Below are 12,414 nucleotides of genomic sequence, written 5' to 3' on the forward strand. Positions count from 1 at the left end.
GAGCTCGAACTCTCTCGGACCCGCCCGCGAGCAGCGGTCGTTTCCCGGGGCCCACCAGGTACCCCCGGGCATAATCGTAACGCGACATTAAAGTAATGAACGCGTTTTACGCTCACCGTATTCCCCGATTGCCCTACTTCGCCGGGAATCATATTTTCCGGGAACGGCTCTTTCCCGCCGGGGGGCGCCGCTTTCACGATAATTGATAAACACACGGGCGAACGGATTGCCGTCCGTAATTCGCGTGTTTGCATATTTTTCGGGATGAAAAGCGCGCGGACGATCGCCCGCCCTCCGCATTTTCAACGCTGACCAACGTGTCCGCGCGCCAAAATTGCCCCTTCCCTCCTCGTATCTGCTCCTTTCTCCCCGTTTCTTCGCGACAGGGTCGGTTCTTTATAGCTTAATTGATGCTTCACCGGAACTTCGATATCCCTGCCCTCTCAACTCTCTCGGTTGTTTATGCACGTTTTTTTTTCACTTCAAAGGCTAGAAGTGCAATTTAGTTCGGTTAGAAAGAACAGACCTAATATTTACGTCGACCGGGAGCCAAATGTTACGAGAGAGCCGCGTTAGGAGTTGCGGTGGATCAGCGATCATGTGTAAACGCTCATTGTGTCGGAGTGAATTCAACGGCTTTTGTCTGCACACACACACACACACACACACACACACACGCACGCACACGCACACACACACAGCGATACACCATGTGACTACAAAGAGTCGGCTTCATTTGAAAATGCACGGCGCGTGTTCGTGTGCCGCGAATTCAGCTCACGTCAGACACGTGTGAACTAAAAACTCCTCGTCGCTTGTGGAACACGTCCATTTGAGGAAAAAAAGAGAGAAAAAGAAAGAGAGAGAGAGAAAGAGAGAGAGAGAGAGATGGATGCGTATATACCACATTTAATAATTTGCAAAAATAGATAAAGGAATGCGTTACGCGCACGCGAGGATAACTGCGTTTACTGCGCTATCATTAGCAGAGTTTAATGAATCCTTTCGGAATTTCACGCTCCACGGGACATCGAGGAACTAGCGAGATTAAGTAAACAGGGGGGAGAAAAAGGGAGGCGGTAGATTATCACGCGCGGGACAAGAATGTGGAGCAGCGGTACATGCAAAAATACCTCCTCTTCTCCCCCCGTGAGCTATTCCGCGCTGAGCCGGACGGCCGACCTCATTCCGCAACTCCGGAGAGATAAGTGACGTGTCTTATCGTCGTTCATAAATACGCAGCTCGCGCCCGTTTCAAGTGTTTTTCACCGTTTTCCGGCCGGTCCACTGTTTTCATCCGTCGACCGGTATTTACATTAATTGCGCAAATGGCTGCGAATGAGCGAAATGACGACGATGGTCGCGAATAAATTGCAATTAGCGCGAGAGAGAGCGCGATAATGTCGAAATATTGAACTAATTTCGCGCGTTTCCATTTGACATATAGTAAAAGGGAGGGGCGGGAGAACCAGAGGAGAGGGTGAGATTACGAGGTACTTACATTATGCTTCTCATCCGCGAAATTGGACGCTCACTTTTACGACGCTCACATTCACCACAACGCGGTTCTGTCTATTCTGAATTTGCGTGTGCGTTTAAAATTATATAACTATCGTAAAGTTATCGATCGACATCCATCGAAAATTTTAATTTCTTGCATTTTCTCTTCGATATCCAGCAGTATCGAGCGTCAACATCTCCAATTTTCCTCATATATATATACATACAATTTCTGTTACTTCTTTCGAAAGTTTAAATATTCATATTTAAGTACCAAAACAACAAAAGTATCTGAAGTTAGATATGTGTTCAGGCATACTTTTAGCTCAGTTTTTAAAAATAAAATCCTAAATGTGATTTAGAAGAAATTAAAGATAGAAATTAAAAATAGAACATTAGCCTCTCAGGGAACAAAAAGTGTCATCTTCAGTTGCGAATATTCCAGCTGAGCGTATGACGCAGTGCGGCGGAGACGTCCGTGATAAAAGGATTAAAGGGATTTCTAAGAAAATGGTTTGACGGGCCAACTGTTATCAGGAATTTATGCTATCAACTATCGTGTGATTTTTCTACACATACACATATACACGTAGCATTAAGTTAATCATTCCATCGTCTCACTCGTTCAGTCATCAATTATTCAGCTTAATCCAAACGAAAACAAAGATCCAGTCTGCCGTATAATCCGCGATAATATAATATATCATTAGATATGATATAAAGCCAGATTACACAGATCGTCAATATATATCACGTGGCTTTCATATTGTCACCGTAGAATCCAAGATTACAACTCGATGCCTGCAATTTGTATTCGCGCCTCGCTCACTCCATCACTTGGTTCATACTTTCCTTTTCCGGTGTCAACAAAGAGACTTCGACGTCACAATTCTTCCCCACCGTCTCTCTGTCTTCACTTTTTCATTAGCTCCTTCTCATGGGATTTACGTCCATCTCCATTGCGAGACTGTCATCGCTGATGATGAAACGATTCTATTACCTCATTCTGTCCAATGATTAGTCGTCAATTATCCGGCTCGATCTCGACGGATGCAAAACTCCGGTTTATCCGTAATCCACGATATAGTATAATCCATCATCGCGCATGATGTAAGGCCAGATTACAGGCAGTCGGGTATCGCCCCGTGTATCCCGCGTATTCTCATATTTTCGCCGCAAAATCCGCGAGATCGCTGCTCGATGCCCGCAATTTGTATTCCGTCTCACATCTCGCCCATTCTTCGCGCTCGCGCACCATCCTCTTCTCGTATCAACAAATTCTGCACGCTGTAAGAAGCGGCTTTCAGAGAGACCGGTCGACGCCACGAGCGCGGAATTGTATTCGTAATTTCAGCAACGTCGCGACGAAAAAAATGCGAGTATCGACATTGATGTCAACGCGCGTTAGGGACTCTGAATGGCTCGCGACGTGTCAGATACAACGGCGGGGCGACTTCGACGAACACGGTTATGACGGAACACGTTCTAAAGGATGATCAAGGCTGTGTGTACGGGTTCCGAAATGAAGCTGGTCTTAATGAATAGCGCTCGTCAAGTACGTGAGAAGGGTTGACGTGGATGGCGTTACGTAAAAGCCGCTTTGCAGCGAAACGGCAAACGCTTTATTATATTATCGCACTGTATACCGCCGCGTGGTAACGCGTGACCTACCGACATTAAAGTGCCGCAATAACAGGATGTCAAGAAATTTTGGCGTAAACACTAAGTCTTTCGAACTTTCGGACAAGAGTGAGAAAGTGAGGGAACGTGGGGATTTATTTGGCGAAATAATGGATGCTATCGGTCGATTAATCAGAATCGAACAGAGAGGGAAAAAGAGAGAAAGAAACTTTTATAAAAGTCTTAGGGATAGTCCTCTAAGGACGAAAAATTAGGAATTATAGGTATGTAATAGATAAGTAAGCTGACCGACGGAGAAATTTTACAATATATATTAAGAATAGTGATTGAAAATAATTGAATATTATAAATTAAAAAAATAGAAAACTAATATTGATGGTTATATAATAATAGTCGACTATTGAATTAATATGTTTATATATAATTTCGTGAGTTGATAAGAACGTTGGAAAAAACCTATGCTGAGTGAAGGAAATATCTCAGGATCTCTAAATAAGAAAAAAAAAAACAGAGATAGAGACAGAGAGAGAGAGAGGCGCAAATTTCTTCATTTCTTGATGATCACAGATAGCAAACACCGAGCAAATCAAAAGGAATTCGCGTCTAGACTCGCGGAGATTTCGGTTTAATTTCACGCTTGTCGCATTCCCGCTCGTTCTGCGCGCGCGTGCGCGTTCCATTTCCTCGCGCTAAAATTCCCGCCGCGCGACAATTGCAGATTGCGGCAGACAGGAAATCAATTTTTTAAACGCAAATCACGCAGAAACTCGCCTTCTCCCTCTCGGCTCCGGCGTCGCGCATTATAATTCAAGATGGACGAAGGTATCAGCGATGCTTAAGCGAATAATGTCGGCCGCTGCGCCTGGCGTATCGTTCCGCGAGACGGATTGCGAAGTCGCGTGCTAAAATTGTTTCCGCCCGGGGGGGTAACGTCGCGAATGCAAAATACGTAATACCCCTCTGTCGCATGTGCAGCGTGCCTTTCGGATATTTCAACAGAAACAGAACAGCGCATCGCTCGCCCGTTCAAACGATATTAGTTTGGCGGAGGATATGCACGAGTAGGCGCGCCGATCGGTCGCCGGCGGGCGCGGAATAACGGGCGAAAATCGAAAACCCGTGTCAGGACCGCGACGTTGCACGGCTAAGAGATGTAACTGGGCCTCGCGTGTGCGGACTTACACGTTATTTCCCACGGGGCCGGCGGCAGGAGAGGAGGGGGAGACGCAAAACCGCGATGGAGCACCCGATCGACCTGTTAAAAATTCTTTTGGGAACCTTCAAAGATTTCACTCCCCTNCCCCCCCCCCCCCAACCCTTCGTGTAATCCTGACGAGAGTTCCCAATACTTTCTCCCCCTCTGTACCGTTCGATACCTCTCTCAACATCTGTTTGATGTGTTAATAGGTGGAACGACCTTCACCGGTCGATTCTTCTTTCGTGGGCAAATACGGGAAAATATTACGAGATGTTACTCACGCTCAGATCCTGCAGATTTACGCAAGTCGTGTAATTGCTCCATATTTGATCGGACTCGGGATGCCGGAACCACGTGCCGTTCAACTCGCAGTATTTGTGCGCCATCACTGTAACGAACAAAATAAAAATTTTGTAAAAAAAAAAAAGAATAAGAATGATATATATATATTCCCGACGTTATACATTATNGTCGGGAAGTCAACATCGAAATTGCCGACTTTATTGATGCTTTTATTTCGTTGTAAGCTTTAGTAATATATTTGCTTATTATTATATATTATATTACATGTATATTATGTTTGTATAATATATATTTCTTTTCATTCCTTATTTCAGCATTTGTTTATACAATTCTGGTGAAAATGGCGCAGTACCAAATATAAATCGACGTTGGGTCGTTTAATGACGATACAAATTATCATTAATATCTCCAACAGTATAATTAGGTCGTAGGATTGCAGAGAATTCGTTGTACGGTCGTGTCACTCGCATCGATATCGATCAATAAAAGATGATCAATTATATTTAATTGTATGATTGAACGGGACATTTCGCTTCCCGTGTTTGTCACGTCAGACCGCAATCACGGATTCATTATTATATGTTGTTCAAGAGTATCAAAGTTGCAAGAGGATGAATTGGCTGCTCTCAATTAGGGATGCCGTTTTGAGTGACTAAAATACGTATCTCGTTATCACGAGCAACCAGCCGCTGTGTAGCGAAAAACCAGAGCAAACGAGATAATTAAGTCGTGAGAATTCAAGGAAAAGAGAGAAAACCGAAGAGAGCGAGCGGTGTGTTTTGAGAGGAAGAAAATTCACCTGCGGCTTCGTGCATCGGCCTGACAACGTGTATCCGTCGACATACGAGCAACAGAAAGCAAAAAACATTTCCGTGCGAGAAAACGCGCAGTCATCCGCCCAAGTTACGCTCGTTTCTTGTCGAAGCTCGCTCAAACTTTCTTTCGCCCCGGCGGGACAACACAAGCTAATTTAAAATTTCCCGACGCGAAGGGTACTTTGCAAAAACTGCGCCGGCAGCGTCTCAGTGCTAAGAATCAAAAGAGTCGACATCACTTCCGCTTCGTGGGAGATGAAGGTGGAAACGGAGGAGGAGGAGAAGGAGAAGAGGGAGGAAAGAGGGGGTCAGGGGAATTAGACCGCGTAGATCCAGTTTGATAGTTTGCAAATAAAACAAAATGCACGCCGAACTTGAAGCCGTTTCCCACGAAACGTCGCCTGATTAAACTTATTCCGAGGGAAAAAGGAAACTTCCAACCCGCGTCCTCTCCCTTCCTCGCTCTTTTAATATTTGCCTCGCGCCGTTTCCCGGTCTTAATTAGTCGATGAGATTCGACGTAAATATCCGGAGTGTGCGCAAGTAACCAGTTAATCAGTGCGCAATTACGTTCCGTTCGCCGTTCGCGACGTCCTTCCGATTTTCGCGAAATTTCACGGGTGGAATACGGCGTGCTCGGTACATCGGATGAAATAATATACGGATTGCCACCGTATGGCATGGATGCAAAAATCGATGCAAATTGCATCGGATCTGATTCGACGCTTGCGATGAGTCGCATCTTGACAAAGTATTAATCAGGAGTCGCGAAGATCGATTAATGAGCAACAAATACCGTGCGTGGAAACTTTAAATGTACAGTCGGTGGAGTGAAGTTTGCAAAACACTGTTTTCGATTCGAGTTATGCAACGCATCTTGTATTCAATAAAACACAAATATAGCTCCTAAGAATTTATTAAAACGAATTTTCTTATTCGATGCGTTGCGAATCATCGAAAAAAATGTTGCAACTTTTGAACATGCCGACTGTGCGTGTATGTGTGAGCAGGACAGACAGTATTTATTTATCGTTGTAATTTTGAATATATTTTTCAAAACGAGTCACGGTAACGAATTAATGTTTCCGATGAATAATGAGTAACGTTAACGGATTAACGGGTTTTCAAAAGTAACTTTCTCAACACTGGAAAGAAATAATTTGTAACCCTGATGACGTCGCAAATAAGGCGCGTTACTTTCGAACATTACCGTACTTATCGGCTTATGTAACTGTTTTGGATTGCGAGGCATAATTCTCTTGTTGTTTTTCTTCCAGTAAGTTCTCACCAGAAAATATATAACGTCAATTCGACCTGTAGTTGAAATTTGGAGAGATATTTAAATGAAAAAGTTAAAAAAAATTTTTTTATATGTGTATCGTTTCATTCCTCTCGGTGGGGATTTTAATTTGCATGAATGTTTTCGCATAGAATCTTTCCAGTTTTTCTGACTTATTTATGGTAATATCGAGATATTTTGCACAATTTTATTGTTCTTTGCATATTTTTAGTTGTTTATTGAGATTATACTTGAAAAAAAGTGTTTTCAATTCTCACTCATAGATCGCTGCAAACTTGACCCATATAATTTGACGATATCTCGCACTGCTAATGTATCATCGATATTCATTCATTATTTGAATGTATTCAAATTTACGACAGACGGCATCTTCCATTTTGTATGCTTTGTTAGAAAACGGTTGAGACACAACGAAGTTAGGAACTTAGTAAATTGTCACAATTAAATATCATTATTGACGGGCTTGCCGAAATGAATCTTCCTCTTTATAAGTGACAGTATAGGATGTAAAAATAAATCTGTTCGAAAAAACGTGACAACATGTTAATACATTGGAAAATATCGGTTCAGCTGGACTGAAAAACTGAGAACGATAGGTCGACTTTTATTTTCATTCTTTTTTTGCAAAAAAATGATTTTCCAATTCTTTGAGCACCAATATTGTAACGATTGAATGTAGAATACAAACAGGTTGTCACGTTATCTCGAACAAATTTTTTCCCTGTATTGTTACTTCGGCAAACCGGTCGGTGGTGACTCACAATTGTGACAGTTTGTTTTGCTCCCAACTTCATCGTGTCTAAGCTGTTTTTCAATCAAGTGTACACTCAAAGTTTCTATGCTCGATATTTTTGCTCATTAACGTCCGTTACCAGGATTAATTCGGGAAATTCTCCCTACGAACTACTTTATAATCGTTTTTACATCATTGTGTGAAAAGCTGATTTAATTCGATAGTGCTTTTGTCACACATCAATGTTTAAGAAGTGACAACTCGTATATGCAAAATCGGAAATTATCAGGAGAAACAGAGAGAGAGAGAAAGAGAGAAGAGGGAGAACGTTTGAATTTTTTCATATACTTCAGTTTTTAAGATTTCAAGCAAAAGTGCGAAGCATTTTTAACGAGTCGAGAAAAAAGATTCTAAGCTCATTGAACTGACATTTCAAAAATGGTTATTCTTGCAAATACAATGTGCCTCTTAGCTATCGATGTTCGACGCTAGTAGCGAGAGTCTTAATCGATCTTCCCGGATAAACATCAACTAACAATAACGCTGCATCAATATTATAAGCTCCCATTCAACACTATAAATGCAACATAACATATATTGTACGCAACAATTACACTGGTTGGGTGAGGAATGTTATAAAATTGTAATGGATATAACTTTACTGTCAGTTCGGTTTTGCTGGATCCGTGATTAATGCCTCGTTGAAACGCACCCCTTCGCACGCGACGTACTCCTGCCGTAAGTTGCGCCGATTTTTGCACCTACATCGGCGCCTAATCTGAGGTTCACATTCAACGTTTCCACGCTCGGCGTTTTCGCACATCGACAGTACCTCCTTGGTCGAAACTCAAAATGTTTCAAGGCGGCGCGGAACGACAGCGCGCTCGCGAAGGTGATTAAACGGTCATTAACTTGGAGACAGTCGCGTGGGAAAGCGCGTCATTATGAAAACGCGAGTGCTGCGGACGACGTGGATTTCGCGCGTCGCATGCGCTCACTCACGCACGTACTAAAGTAAACGAGAGATGCGGAGGTGTCTTCGACGTGAATACATTACGATGCGCCGCGCCTTGTCGTCGTCGCGAATAGCACGGAGAGCGAAATAACATTTCTAGCTGTGCGAATGCGCGAGCGAGCGAGTGAATAATGAGACGCAACTCGGTCCGCCGTACAGAATGTTTGGAATATGCGACTCTTGGTAATTCATCCGGGGGGTGTGTACGAACCTCGGCTGGCGCGCTGCATGTGTGTAGAACGTGTCCTCAATAGCGATGCTCAAGGCATTCCGCTTTCGAGGAAAATCAATTTTCCGGAACACATATATATATGTATATTATATATATATATATATATATATATATAATATACATGTGTTAGTTATAAATATATATACATATATATGTGTGTATATATTTGTAACTCTACGTGACCGCGCCATGCGCAAGCAATTTAACCCATTAAAGCTCACCGGCAATTTTGGTTGCCTCAATTATTTTCACATTTGCCCACGTTAACGCTGCAATAGCCGCTGCGGCTCTCTTCCCCTGCTCGAAACTCCCGGATATCAATAACAACGCGTCCCGACGGATAATCCATGGCGAAAACGTGGCAATTTTCGCGTCAATTCGTAGCGCAGTCTTGCCTGACTCATTTGCTGCCGCGCTTGAATTGAAAGTCGCTCATTATGGACGCTACGTTTCTATGCAGCTATACTCGATACAATGCATGACTGCACTTATGCACTCGTAAAATACATTAAATAGGTTAATTGAGTACTTTATATATAATGCGTCACGCATGTTCCGTAGAGAACGTGTTAAGAGAAGATCAATGCCCGTTTCTATCAACGTCGATTAAATTTTCACCCGAGTTTAAGCTCTTTTTAGATAAAGACTTAAGCTCGGGTTAAAATTTAATCGTCATTGGTAGAAACGGGTACAAGGAAAATCAGAGCATCGGTGAGCGAAAATGTTCAAACGTCTGGAACTTACTCGGGCGGTTCTCGCAATATTATTTGAGATCACTCCAGGTTTCGTTTCGTCGCACTGTCCGAGTGCGACACGGTATCCACGTTTTAACGGGACAATTTATATTCCCGTTCTACGGGCTAATTGCTCGTTAGAACATACGAGAAATGTCAACGTCGGCTCCCTTTTTGAGTCGCCATGTTACAAGCACAGTTTGATTACTAATATTTATTGCCTCAAACGAGGTGGTTACCCAGTAAACACCAACCAGTAAGAATAATATTACGTCAATGTTATAATTTCGCATTAGTAACATTCGCAACAACGTAAGTGCAATACAATGCGTATATGTTGTATATAACACAACACTCACATCGTGAGTGGGAAATGACAACATTGACGTAATGTTATTGTTAGTTGGTGTTTATTTTAATATCAATGCGGTTTTAGACGTATACTGACTGTTAGCTCCCTTTATTTTCTTAATTAAATTGTAGTTTGTGGCGCCGATCAAAATATGATTGACTCGACAATCGGATCATTCGGAAGAAAAGAAAGAAAAAGCAAAGTTCGAGAATACGAATTATACGAGTACGAGGTCTCGTTATTCGCGCATAGGTGAAGTACTGATCTTTCCGTTGAGCTTTAATCGACACTTAAAGTATCTGATTAGAAATTTATCCTATGATCCAGATCGGGTTGACCTTAATTAGTTATCGGGTCCGTGTTATGCTGTCAGGTTCTAAGAAGTCATGTAACGCTGCGTGGTAATCAGAACCTTCATCAGAATTCATTATAGTGTCTTCGTTAGGTTAGCGAGGTAGATATATTATTGAATCCCTATCACGCTTTAGGTAACGGAAAGGATTATGTTTAAATTAGGATTTATAAAGAACAGAGAGTGCTAAACTAGTGAAAAATATACATCGACTTACAAAATATAAATCGAAGAACAAATATTGGACGACTTTTTACTTTATATCAAAAATCGAATATCTTGTATACAGTAAGTTAAAAAATGCACAGTTGATGTGTGTGAATGACAGTTTACTTAAAATTTTACATAAAATATGTGTGAATTTATTACAAAACCTTTTTATAATTTGATATTAGAAAAATAGCAAATATTTTTATTAAAAACTTATAAAAATAAAGTTCTTATTAATCAAACTTTTTATATAGTAGATTTACTATATTATAAAAGGTCTGTATTAGAAACTGATAATGCAAGTCACAGTAAAGTAAGATCCCGAAAGGATTTAATTAATAAAACTTTATAAAATAATACGTTAGGATAATACTAAAGTCCTAATAAATATCCTAATTATTATAACCTCACAAAGGTCTTCTTAATTCAATTTTTATCAGTACATAATTAAGTTTATTATAGCAAGGATTACCTTGCACTGGCTTAATTAGGACTTTGTGCAATATCAAGTATATTTAATGACAATTTTTAGTCAGGTATCAGAATGACAATTATCAGCGACGGATCTCGCGATTATCAATGACAAGTGGGGCTCTCCGCTATCGAGAATGGGACCATTTCGATAGCTATCGCGCGGAACTAGATAATTTAGTTCGGTTGAACAAAAAAAAATGCGTTGTTACGTACACAGTATGGTTACTCGGTAAGAATGCGAGAGTGGGAGGAGGAGAGGGGGAGGGATGAAGGGAGAGAAAGTTCCGCGCACAGCAATTATTTGCTGGCTCGTGTGGCCGCTCATTATTTCATGATGAGGGTCGATCGATCGCGAGTCGGAAGACTCGCCTACAACCCCGTCGGATGTTCGCCGAGCGTAAGGTATCGATGTCCGCCCTTAATTCGTCCATCACCCTTTTCTTGCATCTCCCCTTCTGACAGCCTCGCTGTCATTACATCGCATTTATCTTTCCCACCCCCCAGTCGACCCATCAGCTTTAAAAAAACACACACACACACACACACACACACACACACACACACACACACACACACACACACACACACACACACACACACACACACACATATATATATATATATATATATATGCATACATGTGTATATAACATATATGTAAGGCAATATACGAGGGCGCGTACGAGGGTGGCCTTTCAAGCGACGCGTCGCGCGACACGCTGGAAGATTTGTTCGCGAAATTAAAATGGCAAAGCGTTCGTTAAACGAGAACGTCCGACGTTTAATTCCCGAATAAAAGCCGGCTCGCGCGAGTCGCAGCTGCGCGACTCACGATTTAGAAGCGAGAGAGAAACGATACGTGGAGAGACAAAAATGGATACGATGGACATACAGCGCAGATAGATGAACGCACTTCAGCGCTGAGCTCTCGGTACGGAGAGCGAGAGCGGTTCGAGAGCACGTACGGGGATAATAAGAAGATAATGAAACGCTATTAGCGGCGTTGTTTCCTGAAATGCGATATCGCGCTCGTGATCTCGTTTGAAAGATAGATGGATTTCAGAGAGAAGTACGCGCGCGCCTCCCACCGAGAGACCGGAATTCGCTGTTTCACGCCGCAAAATCGACATATCTCGACCCACCTTCGACCCATTAACCATTCTGGACGCGACGCGGCCACTTTAATTAACGAGATTAACCGTCAACGGGGAAAACACGAAGTGGAATACACTCGCCTTCCGTGACGATACGGATCAATTTCTGTCGGACTACTAATACGACGGCCCGCATCCGATTTCATTAAGTTATCGTTAAGATCCGCTTTTATTCCCGAGAAATAATGTGAAAAAAGCACCTTAATCTCGGGATTTCTCCTATCTTTCCCTGTCTCTCTTTTTCTCTCCCATTTTCCTCCTCCACCCTTTTTTCTCTCTTTGTTTCTCTCTCTCTCTCTCTCTCTCTTTCTCTCTCTCTCTTTCTCTCTCTATCGTTTACCGCGCTAAGAATATCCTTTAGTAACTATTGTATAATTCACGGTACGTGCCCGCTCGTCGTG

General features: G+C 42.2%; 1 protein-coding gene across 13 annotated transcripts in view; it reads right to left on the reverse strand.

Moving 5' to 3' along the window:
- Positions 1-12,414, reverse strand: part of LOC106747116 (calcitonin receptor-like) — a 121,935-nt gene that overhangs the window by 31,431 nt on the left and 78,090 nt on the right. For 11 of the 13 annotated variants that reach the window (XM_014624417.1, XM_014624412.1, XM_014624411.1 and 8 more), the window contains one exon: positions 4,621-4,727. In XM_014624417.1, coding sequence (XP_014479903.1) covers positions 4,621-4,727 — 107 coding nt within the window. Of the gene's footprint in view, positions 1-4,620; positions 4,728-8,152; positions 8,475-8,716; positions 8,758-12,414 lie in introns of those variants that run through there. The other 2 variants (XM_014624415.1, XM_014624416.1) reach the window with 2 other exon arrangements.

The sequence above is a fragment of the Dinoponera quadriceps genome, unplaced genomic scaffold (assembly GCF_001313825.1).
Source record: "Dinoponera quadriceps isolate SergipeBrazil2010 unplaced genomic scaffold, ASM131382v1 scaffold2111, whole genome shotgun sequence".
NCBI classification, from domain to species: domain Eukaryota; kingdom Metazoa; phylum Arthropoda; class Insecta; order Hymenoptera; family Formicidae; genus Dinoponera; species Dinoponera quadriceps.